Source organism: Stegodyphus dumicola, chromosome 4 (genome assembly GCF_044657685.1).
Source record: "Stegodyphus dumicola isolate Sdum_Otavi_A_Nest chromosome 4, ASM4465768v1".
NCBI lineage: Eukaryota > Metazoa > Arthropoda > Arachnida > Araneae > Eresidae > Stegodyphus > Stegodyphus dumicola.
In genome coordinates this window covers 6759487-6775911 of record NC_140771.1, presented here as the reverse complement: position 1 = coordinate 6775911, position 16425 = coordinate 6759487, and the positions used below count along the sequence as shown (strand labels likewise).

Genomic DNA, 16425 nt, shown 5'->3' with positions numbered 1-16425 from the left:
ATGCTTGCTAAACTTTATGATGGTATCCACAATGGATAATGCAAAATTTTCCAATTAATGAATAAATATGGGAGAAGTGGTAATAAATAAAGATGGTTTCAAATCCAGAAAATTTCACTACCAATAGCGAAAAGTGAGAGGGGTTGTCAAGAATGAAAAAAATTTCGAATGACATTTAGTGGGAAGTCTCAACGCAGTAATTGCATTACTTGTCACCTGTTATTGAGCAAGAAATTATGTCTGTCTATAAAATTAAAGAGAAAGAATTAGTATAAAAAATAAAGCAACTTAAAACAACTTACACTGAAAGAAATATTTAAAGGAAACAAAGAAATATCGAGCTTACCAAATTTTTTGTAAATCTTGATTCCCTTAAGGTCCTTAATGTTTCATTATTAATAAACTATTATTTTATAATTTCAGCTCAAAAGGCTTATTATTATTAGTCTCTAAAAAATTTTCAGTTGTTTCATTTGAGTCTGTTGCCATAATGAAATTGTTAAGAACATTTTTTCTTTTAACTTTTCAATCCGACTCATTTGAATAAAAAATGCATTCAGTTCATGATATACCTAATTAAAAACATTAAATGTTTTACAGTTTTTACAGAAATGTTAAATATATAGCTAATATATTACATTCCCATGTTAATATTCCATAAAATGTTTCACTTTTCATCTCGGCAATCTCTATCAATAAAGAGGTAAATCATATTAAAAGAGCCCTTTCAGATTTTTAAAATTTTATAATTTCTACATGATATCCTGTAAAATTGAAACTGATAATCTAAAATACAAAAAATTCCCAAATCTGAAACTGCTGAAGTCACAACAAATCCAGATAATGCACTTTATACTGTATATGAAAACACAGAGAGCATAATCTGCATGAATTACTTTATTGCTGAATTGTCAATTTTGCATACATGAAGCAATCATACAGGAAATATTTCAATCTTTCATTTCAACATGAAGTATAACATATTTATCAAGAACCTGATAAACCAAATTAAAAATATTTACAGATATTTTATGCAACTTTTATGAAAAATCATTCTTCATTCTCTTCAATCTTTTCTTCAACCTTTGGGCTTCTAGATGGTGAACGAGACTGGCTAGCTGATTTTTCATGACTTTTGCTCCTGCTTCTGCTTCTACTCCTACTCTTGGATTGTCTAGTCTCTTCTTTTAAAGGTGATTTGGAAGCAGACTTTGCCGGTGACTTGGAACGAGATCTAGATCGAGTAGGTGATCTAGAGCGCGATTTACTGATACTTTTGCTGCGACTTCTACTTCGGCTGTGGGGGCTGCGGGATCTAGTTCGACTACGGCTTTTTGAACGTGATCTCGAGCTGGATCTTGAACGTGATCTAAATTATTAAATAAAAATAGTATACTTCTATCAAAATTAAAAAACAAAGAATTTTTATACTCAGACATCATACAGATGATATTTGTTATTGAATGGCCCCCTTCCCTCCTAAAAAGAGAAATCATAACAAGTGGTTGTAATATCAAAAAAGAATTTAATATAAAAAAAAAAAATACATTTTTACCTTTGCTGGATTTTAAGATTAAAATAACACAGGGTCAATGAAAAAAGACCTGATTTTGAATTGCCATGCATTAGTCATACATCAATCAATCTTAGTTTTTATACTAAAATGCTTGAAAGTATCCAAATTTGACTGAAGGACAGACAAGGTAATCTTGACATGCACAAAAGTTATGCTCAGAAAGTAATGATGCTACTTCTCTTTAACTAGCTACTTCAGACGATACCTTATAGGTAGTGGAGCTACTTTGGATGATACCAAGTAGGTAGTTACACAATGTGAAGGAGAACACATGGTATAAATAATAATGTACAATATTTTCATCTGTTAGAAAAATTCAATGTACGTTTCAGCAAACTTGCAGGACACAGCTGTGTGGTGCAAAATGCTTCACTCAGTGAACTGCAACTGAATTAAGAACATTAAATGGTTAACTATAGCTAGAATTTTTCTCTAAACTAACAAAAGCAACTGAACTCCCCCTCCGATATCATCATCATATTCGACAGTAGAACTGAGCCAATTATATATAAAAAAATTAATTACTTAAACTAATACATTTTTAAAAACTAAATTCAGGATCATTACGGGATATTAGACAATGAACAGGGATGATTTTATAGAATTCTGTTTCCTGGCAAAATGACACTGACGTTGTAGGTTAAAAGTTAATTTTAGAACTCCTTCAACTTAAGATAAAGGATAAAATTTTTCTTTCTGTCCTGATTTAAACTGAAGCAGCTAAATTTAATAAACTCAAAACAGACAAAGTGTGATGCTGGTAACTATTTTGGCATTGAAATGGATATTCTAGCACTCAATCTGGTTGGCTGAATGCAAAATTTTTCCATCTCGGCTATTAAAAAACACACAATGTGTTTAACACAGCTTTTAATACCTAAATGTTCTGAAACATGGGACAGTAAAGTAACTGACAAATAACATTTACATTTCCCATATTGCTAACATTTTAGAAATGGATTACATCAATTTAAAGAGGTCATAAAAAAGTACAGTGGAACCTCGATATACGAGAAATTCGACATAAGAGGAAATACGTGCAAAAAATTTGTCTCTAAATATGAGAATTGACTCGAGTAATGAGCCAGGCTGTTAGTATGCGTGGCGCCATTACCCGATCTGGCTCGATGAATCCCTTTGTCAGATCACTCGGTGTTCTTTGATTTACGTATTTGTGTGCGAGTAAATTGTTTATTGCATTTAACGTGAAAATTATTATTTCACGATGCCTCCCAAGAAGGTGCCTCAGATAGTGCTGCAAAGAGAAATAAGGAAGCCATGGCCGTTGAAATTAAGAAAGAAATCATAGATAAACAAGCACGGTGTAAGAGTGATAAAACTGGCAGACTTATGGTCTTTCGACATCGATGATTTGCACTATACAGGAAAAAATTAAGAAACTTGATATAGCCAAATCAATGCTGAAACGAATTAAACTCGTATCTCGAGGTTCCACTGTAGATTTTTTTAATTTTCATTTTATTAAAGTATTAGGTAGAATAATAAATTCACCACAAAATATTTTGATAACTGTAAAAAATTAAACTCCATTAGAAAACAATATGTAATTTTTTAAATCTATATCAGATTCACTGAATTCCGATTTCACTCCGTTTAAAGTCTTTTGCATCGATACAGGCCAAAAACTATTTCACTCAAACACCTGAAATGATCGTACGTATGCATTTTTGTTGGAATGGATTTCCTTCCCCTATGCCAAGTAGAGTGCTACAGGGCTAATAATAACCTACTTAAGTAAAGAGAAAACTTCCCTCTTGGAATCTTCATATACTTTCACCACTGTGTGTCATTTTCCCTTAGGACAGGATTGCAACTTTGTACATCAACAGCTAAACACTGATGCTAAACAAAGAAGAATCACGGTACATTCAAATAACAGAATTACTTTTAGGCACTTCAACAGAATGATTGGTATGTCATTTAACAACACCCAAAAGCAACAAGCCATGCACTAAAGTGATGGGGGAATGCACCAGGTAGAAAATAATTTGGGTGACCTGCCGATGTCGGAATGGTCAGAAGTTTTGGGTGACTTCGATGTGAAAGAGATATGTAAAATGCTATTAACAAGTATACCTGGAAATTTTCTCAATCATTACAAAAATTCATTTATTTAATAAAAAAATATTTCAAAACGGAGTGGAAGGAAAATTTATTGCAACATATTACTTGGTATTTAGCTGCAGTTAAATATTTGGATAATCCCTAAAGATAATACCATTCTACAGACTTTTCAGAAAAAGTTTCATATTTCCATACAAGAGGGAAGGACTTCATACAGAATTCCTTCCCTCTGTTCAGATGCAGTACATAAATAGGAGCTGAACTAACAGCACTAAGTTTTCTTATTCCCTTAAACACTGGCACAAAGGATAAAAATGCAAAGAGAAATCTTGTGAATTAAAAAAGTTTTTAAAATTTTTTAATACATCACAGAAGAATATGGTTAATCCCTACATTGGATCACTAATTCATCACTCCAGAGCTTCAGAGTTTATAAATGATAATGGAAATACTGAAGGATATTGCATATGGTGAAATATTAAAATTAGATTACAATTCACAGATTATTTTCACACTAAGTGTAATGTTATAATTAAACAACCTACAATATGCCTTCTAAATGCTGAATGTACGAATTTAGCATATTCCTATGAACATGGAAATTTTTTTATTATTCATTTAAGATAATTTAAATTGTTATTCTTCTATCAAAACTGATGAAAATCAGAAATCTATCACCTTTCAATAAAAGTGAAAACACAAGATGCCATATGAATGAAATAAGTAAATGAACAATAAAATTATCATTGACCCACTTTGTATACACTGAATACACACAATAAATATCAGCATTATAAGCAATATTAAATACCTTCTGCCACGATGAGGTCTATCTTCAACAAGTCTAATTCTTCGTCCACTTAATTCAGTATTATTCAGCTTATTGTATGCACTTTTCATATCTGAATACGATGCAAATTCCACAACCCTAAAAATATATACATGTAGAAATTTCACATCCAATGGCTTTCATGTTAAAAAATGAGGTATGAGTAAAAAACTAAAATTTTACCGTAACTTATGAGAAATGCACTATTTAAACATAAAAACTATTGCATTGTCAAACTGGAAAATTATCAGCATATTTAGTCATATATTCTCCCCAAACTTATTTCTTTTTTAATCATACTGATTGTAGAAACTTTTATTTGAAGAATTCTTAACTTCTGATGGAAATCAAAAAATGAATTTTCCTCAAAAATGACGAATTCCTGATATTTTTCAGATTTGTAAGCTTTAATTTCAAGACGTATGAATTTAATTTTAAGTAATGACAGGTTAATGCAATTTAATAGCATATCATAGCAAAGAGAAATTTCTTCCAGGTACCAAACTTTAAATGTCACAAAGGAAATATAAATTCATATTTTGCCTTTGTTTTATATTTTTATTGTTTATTATGTTTTGACAAATATCTGTAAGAGATTGGGCATTGAAAGAATAAAAGATTTGAAATGAAAGAAAAAATCTTGAAATTAAAGCCACGGAAAGAACAAGATTATATGTTCGAGAAATAAAAAGGAAGTATAAACACTGTACAAAACATAAATGAATATCAGCTAAATAAATTTCAATCAAATCCTGTCTGAAGAAAATTAAATTTAAAAATATGATTTCCAAACATATTACAAACTTAACGCAGAACACGTCACATCAGATTACAAATGGGATACCTTTGCACACTTCCTGACAAACTGGCCACATTCATATTTCATTTTAATTTCAAAATAAAATACTTGTTGTAACCCAGCTATTATATTTAATTTTCAAAACTGAGTATTAAGAGCAATTTCTTCATTCTGTGAATGATGACCAGATCATTTTCCTTTAGTTCAATAATTGTCTTATTATTTATTGCTTGTGCTTTAATGACTAAAAATTTCATCATTGATAACATGCAATAGATGAAAAGACGGGGGAAAAATATTAAGAAATTTTATACTATATGCTTTTATTTAAAATGGATATAATTAATGCTTTTAAAGGGGAAAACTAATTTATCATAGGTTTAATGGGAATAACAGACTAATATTTACAAAATTCATCTGCAATTTTATATTGCAAATAATAAAAGCATGGGGCATCTATATAACAAAATCTATTAATTTCATTGTCAAATTATTCAGCTCTTCATATACGTATTTTTAAAGATATATTCTAAAAATTTTTAATTTAAAAAATACTGCAACATAATACATACATGGATACATTAATAAGCATCTTGTTTTTTTCTTCCGCTAATTTCTAGAAGTTAAGCTCACTGCATTCTATATAATTCAGTTTAATTTATTATTTTGTACCCAAGGATCACCTAGTTTATGAAGGCAAGTTTTGTATAGGAAGAGTATAATGCTCAGTTTCAAATTCTGAGGCTCACCCTACTTTTAGCAACATTCATATACAGGAAAACAGTACACCTCAGAATTAAAGAAATATGACTTGGGATACAGATTTACAAACTCTTTAATTTTAAAAATGACAAGATATGTAAGAAGTTTCAAAGCTATGAAAATTTCAGACAACAGCAATTTATCACCTATTGCTGCAAATAATCAATTCACTGAAAATCTTAGGATAAGCAGATAAACACAACATGGCCATCTGCTGAATTTAATGATTTTCCAGAATTTTAGATAATAAAACATTCAAACTTGGCATTATAATTAAAAAACAACGAATCTTTCCTGCATAACTTTCACTAACTTACCCTTCATTTCGTCTTTGTTTATGAGCATCAGCATATGTTACATCTCCAGCCTGACGCATGTAATCTTTCAAATCCTGCAAAAAAATATAACATTCAAAACAGAAAACCATTGAATTCAGAAGAAAAACTATAAAATGATCAGCAGAGCGGCAGATGTTAATGTATAATGTAAGGGTGCCAAAGTGATCTACTTTTTTTTTCAGCACTTCCCCCAAAATTATAATTCAGGAGGGATGATGGAATATTTGTAAAATTAAAAGGAAAACTGCAGTTATTCAATAAAGCAGATGACATCTGCCATCTGCTCTTCCAGAGCTACTCAACAATGAAAATATTTATTATCATCATTTACTAGATGTCCCATAAAAGTTTACTACCATGATCATGCCTACTAAGGGTCCATTTTTTTATTTGCCTTTTTAAAGCTTCATGAAATTTTACCTTACCATACCTCATTCTATACATTTTCAAGAACAAAATATATAGGAAATTGAAGTTTTCCCTTTTGTATCCTCTTTTTTAGGTATATATTATATCTGAACACATTTGAGTTCTTTACCAGTAACTACTAATTATTCATATATAATACAGTGTTAACAACATTACAAATTTAAAATACTTTTAGTTCGCAAACTAAACATAATTTTTACAATTACTTAAATCCAATATTTTATTTAGTCAGTTAAAACATCAATTCAACAATTTAAAAAAAATATAAGACCAATATGAAGTTTCCTCAGAGCAGATAAGGCTGTGAAATACATTTAAGTAGATAAAGTTCAATAAAATCTAAAAAAAAAAAAAAAAAAAAAAAAAAAAAACTATCTGTAAATCTTTTCTTCGATGATTTAAATACTAATTTTTCATTATCAATAAATAACTATGGTTTTTAGTAAGTATACTATGCTCAATAAAATATTTTTGGAAAAATCAGCATCTCTATTTTTGATGATGAAAGATGCAATATGTGCGGGAACAAATTAAATGCCATTCTCAAGGAATCTGCAGATTAGGAAAACACAAACAACATGGATGGGGGATAATACTATAGATTTTAACTGCAAACATAGAAAAATTTAGCAGCCGTAAAGGACAAAATATAATATAATATGCACGGAATTCATATCAACTTTTTTCAAGCAGAATAACTGGTCATTATTCTGGCACTAATGAAGGAAAAGAATTTAAAAAAAAAAAAAAAAAAAAAAAAAAAGAAAGAAAGAATTTTCAAATAATTTTAAGCACAATAATTCTACCCAATTGCATCACCTTGAAATATACTGCCAGCCACTTGAGATAAAAATGAAGACATTAGAGATAAAGCATGTAAAAGAGGTGAACAATAGTTTAGACACAATCGTTAAATAAAACTGACATATTCCAGATGAATTTGAATCATTTGTAAGGCCTCAAAAAATAGCAGACTAACAAAGATTTTAAAAAAATTAAGAGGCTTACAAAAATTTTTTATGTCATCTTCTGCAGAGAATATAAATTAAATTTTTTGTGATATTAAGCTAGTGATATTTAAGCCTACTTCAGAAGTTAGAAAAATATTTATTTTACATAAATTATGACAATGCTAATGCATAAGCCAAATTAGTATCTTAAAAATAGAAAAATATAAGACATGAATATTTAGACATATTATATATAAAAATATTTAGAAATAGTACAGACTGTAAGCAATTTGTAACAAATCTAGTAATTATGTGTGCAGCCAGATGCAAAATACAATTTCCTGCATTTGAAGATGCAACAAGTTAACTTCCGAGACATAAAGATAGAGACAATATACTAGCACTTGTACATCAAGTGGATATGATTTTTTTTTTATTATTTAAAAAAAGAATCTGAAAGTTTTTTTATGCCAAACTACAAAATATGCACACTAAATAAAATAGCATTTCTTCCCAAACAGCAGTTATACACTGAATATGCGTCCAGAAAGAGCCAAATGACTTGAGTCTTATTTGTGTTTTTAATGAAAACATTCAAGGTATAAATTCTGAAAATGTGAAACTTCCTTACAAAACAATATTTACAGAAATGACCTTTCTGAACTATGTCAATTTTTTCTAGGACGTTTTTAATGGGAAAATTACGTTTATTTAAAGGTGTAGCTATTAATTTCCAGGACTGCTCTAATAACACCAGAACAATTATGTGAAAAACGGAACCTTTTAATATGTTTCGAAGTAATCCCCACCTGCCGTAATACACTTCTGTGCTTGGCTGTATAAGTTGTGGAAACAACTTTTAAAGTCCTCTTTCGGAAGGTTCTTCAACATCGAAGTCACATTCTTCTTGATGTCTTGAACATTCACAAAGCGAGTTCCTTTGATCACAATTTTGAGTTTTCAGGAGAGTAAGGCGGATGATGCAGCTCCACAACCTTTGGTTTCAGGGTCAGCCACTGAGCTCGTGACCTTTTCCATTACAGGTGTACGTACGGAAATTGGCCTTTTGGTCTGGGTGTCATTTTCAAGGCCGTCCAAAAAACATCCATACCATTCAAATGTACGGGAATGGAATAATGCTTGCTCACCATACACTTGCTTCAACAATGCATGTGTTTCTGTTGCACTTTTGCCCAGGTTAAAGCAGAATTTGATGTTCACCCTTTGTTCCATTTCAGCACTTTCCCAACACCAATTTCCCACTTCAACAATAATACTTCAGCAGATACCTTTCTGCGCATCTTTTCCAGCCAAGCTCATGTCTACAACTGACATGCGCTGCGGGGAGCATGTGCAGAAGTACTACTTTCCAGATACCAGCAGCGCCTCTCGCGGGCAAGTGATCAGTTTCATGTTGTGATGTCAGTCATGGATATTAATAGCCACACCTTGTATTATTATTTAATAAGCATTTTAATACGATTTTAACATAAGAAGCCAAAGTTTTCATGTTTTTATGAGTATACATGGATATCTTTTTATAAGAACTTAAAACTGTTTCTATGCTCAAGGTTGAAAACTGTAACTCGAAAATTTTGTGAGATCAAACACTGATGCAGTGTTATTAGGAAAGTCATAAAAGGTAGATGTTTTAATGGGGGGGGGGAATTGGAATTAAGGATTTTTTAGTTGATGAACATAAAACATGCAGAAAATTTTACCTATGTGCTAAACAGCAAGTTAGTTGAGTAGCACTGGTAGTTATTCCCTTTTTTTTTTTTTTTTTTTTTTTAAAGAATACATGCACGATGTGCATATAAAATTAAAAATTAATGCCATAGGTATTTACCTTTCCTCGTGATTAACATCTCAATGACTCTAAAACAGCTAGCAACTTCACCAGCTGTAAATTTTGGACAACCAGACTTGATTACCCATAAACATCAAGAGCAGAGAAAGGCACCCTCTTCACCAGACCCGTTGAACACATACGTACTTCGCTCAATGAACAGTGAAGCCTGCACATGATAACCATCACACCAGTTTTCATTAGTAACATCGTTTTCGGCATTACATCAGGTTATTCCCGCCCAACATCCGGGCATCATCACAACCAGCATCTAATAAAGGCCCTCGCAAGATCTTGTCTAGGCGAGTTTTCCCTTAATGGGTAGGTACAAGTCAAATTTATATTAACTTTTGAATCTGACTTTATGTGACAGTTAAAGTACAAAAAAATTAAATAAATAATATTCTAAGTGTTAAAAAATAAAATCATTTAATGAACAAAGTTTAATTATACCAAATCAATTGTCATTAATTTAAATTCAAACCACTTACCTCCTCTATTTGTAAGATTTAAAAAATTTTTATAAGTGTACAGTATTTTATGTTAAAGCTTTTAGTTACAAACCTACAGTAAAAGTAAGTTAACTAAATCCCTTACATACTAGAAAATATATAATTAATAATAAAATTACACTTCATACCAAATTTTAAAATTGTTCACAAGAAATTTAAAATATTAAAGGAGCTCAAATGAAAAGGTATCGAGTTACATAAACCTTTGCATTAACCAATAGTATTTAGCCTTGGTTATGTTTTAAAACAATCTTTGAAATACTTCATAAAAATCACTGGGAAGTGAATACAACCATAAAAGGTAGTATAAAAGTATTTATCCAAATCGCTATGATTTTATTTATCTTAACATTGAGGGGATGGCTTTTTGAATCCGCTCATGAAATGCTCTATTTTAACAGTATTTATGAACTAAATTTGCATAATTACTTATTTTAGTCTCTGTGAAAAACATTCCATTCACTAGCATGATATTTACATCATTAAAGGAAATCAGAAAACAAAATATTTTAAATTATATAAAAATATACAATTCGCATTAATTGAAAAATAAATCGCAGCTTTTCAACAACAAAACTAGAGCTTCTTTGATGATTATTTGATAAAGAAATAGGGAGAATTTTAAAAGAAAAAGGGAGAAAAATGCAAAACATGAAAAAGTTTTTTTATTTATTTACTTTTTTTTTAAAAAATAATTTTTACAACTTTTTACAATGAGAAAAAAAGGGGGATTCATTTAAAAATTATAGTATGATAAATATTTTCCCTTCAATTAGTCATCACACTAGCAAAAAAATTGAAAGATTTAAAAATTTTAAACAGTGCATACTATGCCTTTCAGGAGTTTAAGTAACTGATGAATCATACCACTTCTTCATATTTATGCTAAATACTAAATTGCATAACCCAACTAAAATTTTGCTAAAATGCTATGCATTTTACATACCAATTAGACAAATTTTCTAATAGTGTAGTTAAATTTGACAATCTTCCGAAAATTTTTACTCCTGACCTTAACCACTGAAATATACAAATTTAACTTGATAAATTTTCTAAATAAGCTAGCTTAACATTTCAGGTATTAATTTTCAGCATGTATTATAAATTCTTTCTCTGATACCAAAATCCTTAATTAAATTTTTTAAAATTATTATTATTTCTGTTATTTTCGTACGAACAGCAGCATATCTTTCATAGATTCTCTTTTTACAAGTGTTCAACTTCGACCACATGAGAATTTATTATTTTTAGTTTCTTTTTTCAAGCCTCAAGTATTTTTGACCTTTTCTGCCTTATACTGCGGGAGGGTAACTGCTCTCCTTACATTCTTTCTTCTGTGATGGTAAAATTACATAGATTCTCCAGATCATTAAGTGATACTTTTTACGCATGACTAAAGAAGTACTGCGACAATTTTTTTATCACCAATTATGACAGTTTTGTAATTCGGTACCTATTCATTTCAATAAGCCTTATTTAAATAATATAATTAAACTTAATAAAAACTGCAATCAGCATATTTATTTATTATATTTCTGAAATATATTTTAAACTTTATTGAAAAATTAAAAAATCTGCTGAAATTTTTTATATTTATTTGTAAAAAAGTTTTAAAACCTAAAATGGCTTTTGGAGATTCAAATGCATATTAAAAAACTGGTCATTAAACATTAGCAAGGACTAGTCTTTCCTTTAAATTTCATTTTTTTCCCCAGTATAACAGAAGTGTATCAGCTTATATATTACATACATTTTTTAACAGCAATACTCAGATAATCAAAAATTATACATACCTGCCAGCTAACTTTGCTGCTTAAATTTTCCACTATCAAACGATATTCTGTTCTAGTTGGAGGACCATATCTTTAAAAAATAAAATACACACTATGTTGAATAAACTATACTGAAATACATGGTGTGCGTGTGTATATATACACATGTAATATATAACAAAATATGATGGCTGCACTAAGAAAAAATTAGCAACCTGAAAATTGACTAATCTAAATTTGGTGTTCTCCCCCGCTAAGTTCATCTTTCTCCCAAATTCAAGATCTTTTTTAATTTAGGTTGTTTTATATAACAACCTAAAATTAACCAATCGCAGTTTAACTGTACTTATTCACCTACTTAATATAAATATTTTTTGCAAGCAATTACATCATTCCTTCCCCTAGCTTCCGCTATGCCAACATCTCGACGCTGCTTTGCTTCCCTGTATAAGATGCCTGCGTCATATTTTAAAATACCAGTGTAAATAAAAATTATCATATTTAACTATGATTAGTCATAGACTCCAACCTTCAGCAAACCTTGTCAGTAGTCAACGCGCGAACGACATTTTTACAACTTTGAAAATGTGCGCGTAGCGTATGTTGTAATTAACCATTCATTAATTTTAAATTAATAATTAATTGTAATCAATTTTATTACATTTAAAATCCATATACATATAAAACTGAATAATTAAAAATATACCTTGTAAATTATATGCACATTTAATTAGAAATTTTCTTTTAACTCCTCAAGCATTCACTAATAAAAAGTACTTCAAATCACTACTAATCATAGAAAAAATCAGAAGCTATAAATCATATCTTTATTCTGGATATGATTTCTACAGGGAAATAAAATTTAAATAACCAAGAATGATACATATAAGTATTAAACAAAATACGCATAATTTATGAATGCAAAGATTTATATGTAGCGTGCTTAGCAAGCTTAAGTTCTGATTTTGAGAATGTTTTTTTATAACACAGTTCTTCATTTGCCTGCACATTTATTTTTTCAATCAAAACTGCTTCAAGAGTTTTAAGACCTAAATTTGGTCGAAATTCCGTCTGATTTTTTTTAACAATAGAAAAAATTCTTTCGCAAGCTGCATTTGAATGAGGTATTATTAAGACAGCAAGCATTACAGAAGGCAATACTTTGTATTTAATACACCCATTCATATTTTTTAATTTGGCAATTTCTCCCCATGCTATATCAATACGCAAATCTACAATTTCTTTCAAATCATCTACTTGATACATGGAAAATTCAATTTCTACTTGATTAAGACATTTTTCATCAATAATGGATGGAAAAGTATTCATCAAGTAAAGAACAGATGAAAATGAGACTTCAGTTCTCAAGTTGATGTCAGCAACTTCAGCATGTTTTAGAAATGGATCACTCAGTGGAAATTTATCAATTATATATGAACATGCAGTTACAAAAAAAGCTCGCACAGAATTGAAAAATGATTTCACTTCACTTTCATTCAACTTGGCATTTTTTAAATATAGTCTTGTTTCCGCACCAATCACTAAATTTTCATTTTCTTTTTGTTTACTATACTTCTGAAATGGAATAGACGTTAGAGTAACATCTTCATTTTCTTTAGAAATTACTGATGGTTTTACGAATCTAACAAATAAATTCATTAAAAGTTCAAAAAGTTCTCTTCTCAATTTATGTATATAAGGAGCTTGTTGTTGAAAATTAATATTTACTGTTATAAACAAAGGCAAAGTATTTTTCAAAAATAACAAGTACAATTTGGTGGTCGGTGACTGTAAAATTTTTTTAATGTTTTGCAATCTCTTTCCTTCATTCTCACTGTTATCTGGTTTATCTACAAAAAAATTTATCACAGCATCCCACTGTTCCAAAATCCTTGTTATAGATTCTAAAAGAGACAACCATCTCGTACTGCAATATTTCAAAATTTTATGAGATTTTGCATTCTGTCCCAAAATTTGTTGAGCAACTTTGAAGTTATGCTTCCGTTTCGAACTTTTCTCCAAGTAAAAATATATATCTATTATCAACATTTCAATTTCTGAGCCAATTAATTTTTCAGTAGCTTTTTTTGCAGCTATATGCAAGAGGTGGCACGGACAACCTCGGGTGATTATACTTGGTTGATGCATTTTGATAAATGATGCTACACCTTTAAACTTTCCAATCATATTACTAACATTAGCTGAAGAAAATGATAAGCAATTTTTCCATTCTAAACCTTTGTTTTTAAAGTTTTCATTTATACAATTAAAAATACCTTCTCCTGTATTATTCGTGCATTCTAAAATAGAAATCAATGAAGTAATTATCACTCCCTTTTCTTTACTGCAGTATGTTATAACCAATGGGTACAGTTTGTTATCATTACTTCCATCAGTACTTAGAGAAAATGATGTACTGCACACTGATTTTATAATATCAGCAACAGCATTTTCTGCAAGCGTTTTCACAATAGCAGCAGTTTTGGTATGACCGCAGCTAAATTTTTTTGCTATGGCAGAATCCGGAAACATTGCTTTGAAAAGCTCTTTGGAATGATCCGAAACAGAAAGCGGTAGATTATGTTCAATTAAAAAACGAACAAAATAGCATTCGGCTTTTATAGGATCTGTTTCATCATCTTTTATTAAGAAATTTGTTATTTCTTTAGATTTTACGGTGCCAAGTTCTATATGCTTTTGAGAAAACACATGCCGTTTACAGTCATCTTTTCCGCCATGAGCAACTGAGAAGTCTTTGTTACATACACTGCAGTGTGCGTGATTCACAGAAATTTCGGATGCATGGAAATTCTGAAGAATATGAATCTTTAAACTTCTGCTTTGATAATTTTGGCTTCTTCGTTCGAGGCAACATTATGATTAAAAATCTTTCACCTGATTCACAGTTCACAAGACACATGCTAAGCTCTCGCCGTAAACTACACAATGCAGCCTAAACACGTATCAGCGAGGAACCTGGGAGACAGACAATTGGGTGGAACGATTGATAAGTCGTTAACGGTTGGAGTTACTGATCTACGATTGGCTAATTCTTCAAAACTAGGAACGCACTCAACACGTGATATATGATAACACGAGTATTCAGCCAATCATTGGATGAATTAGTTGGTTCTGTTTTGCGTACTGGTTCTCCTGCTCTTGTTTCTGTAAAATCCGTAGTTTTTTCCATACTTTTCGTAGCTCGTAGTTTTTCATGAATTTCCGTAGAAACTACGGAGAATCCGTAGTAGTTGGAGTCTATGGATTAGTTAAATCCCTTGTTTAACAAATGTGATTTGATGCGAATTATCATGGAATAAAGTTGTGTTTTGAAACAGCCAGGTCTGGAACTTCTTGGATTTCGCATCTATCTATAACTACGTAGACTTCAAGCTGCAGCACATTAAAATTTCCACCCTAGGCCATGACGACTGCAAGCTGATAAAAGTACCAGTTTCATCTACAGTCCTAAAATACTACATACATATATGCATTCATGTGTGTGTGTGTGTATATATATGCATGCACATATGCATACATCTTATATATGTGCGGCTTATGTTTGTCGCCGATAGTTTATTGGTTGCTAAATTGCTTTATTCTCCAAGCAGTGCAGCACGTGACGAATATTATGAGAAAGCTAAGCTGGAAAAATTAAAAATACAAGAGCATGTGCACTAGACATTTAATAAATAAATTTAGCATCTATATATAACAGAATTGGGAGATACGCAACCGGCAACGATGAAAAACAAATAAATATCTTTATTATATGCCGTTTAAGTGTCTGTTTGTCGCCAATAGTTTATTGGTTTCTTGCGTAACTGTACTAGCCAACGGGGTGAAGTTGCCACGGCACAGGGTTGCCGTTTCAATTGAGACGTAGACAATTTCCTGTAAAACTTGCCTTTGCTATGACCATTAATAAGTATCAGTGCCAAACGCTTGAGCAAGTTGGCATTTTTAAACCTGAGCCCGCATTTGGGCGCGGTCAACTTGATGGTGCCTGTTCAAGAGTTCGTGAAAGAACGGGCATAAAATTAAAAATAATAAATAGTCCTCTGCAAGGCGAGCTTAAAAATGATGGAAAGATCTACACAAGAAATGTTGTGTACAAAGAGATCTTTGACATGTGAATTAACATTTTATTATTTAATTGCCTTTATTTATTGAGCTAGCAGTGGCTCTTGCCAGAGATTTCCTTCACTGCACTCTTCTTTAAGCAATTAAGCAAGTAGAAGAGGGAAACCCCGTGCGGCAGTAAGCAAAGGGATGTCCTCGTCGCCTGCCCTGGGTAATTCAGCTTGAATTAGCACACCTTTGCACAAATCATTTTAATTACAATTTATAATATCTAGAATATTTGTATGACCGCCGGGCTTTCTAGTATGATATATATAGAAAGAACTGTAATTTAAAACAAACACAAAAAAAAAATTGGTATTTTTCTGTTATGTTCAGAATTCAGAAATGTACATAAGTGTGTGTATATTTACATACAGTATACATTTCTGAATCTGGTCC

General features: G+C 30.7%; 1 protein-coding gene across 3 annotated transcripts in view; it reads right to left on the bottom strand.

The window, feature by feature from the left end:
- Positions 1-882: 882 nt before the first annotated feature.
- The window catches only part of LOC118188078 (serine/arginine-rich splicing factor 4-like), a 41884-nt gene continuing 26341 nt past the window's right edge, over positions 883-16425 (bottom strand). For all 3 annotated transcript variants that reach the window (XM_035358425.2, XM_035358424.2, XM_035358427.2), the window contains 4 exons: positions 11923-11992; positions 6369-6442; positions 4473-4589; positions 883-1369 (listed from right to left, as the gene is read on the bottom strand). In XM_035358425.2, coding sequence (XP_035214316.1) covers positions 1051-1369; positions 4473-4589; positions 6369-6442; positions 11923-11992 — 580 coding nt within the window. In that variant the 3' untranslated portion in view covers positions 883-1050. The remainder of the gene's footprint in view (positions 1370-4472; positions 4590-6368; positions 6443-11922; positions 11993-16425) is intronic.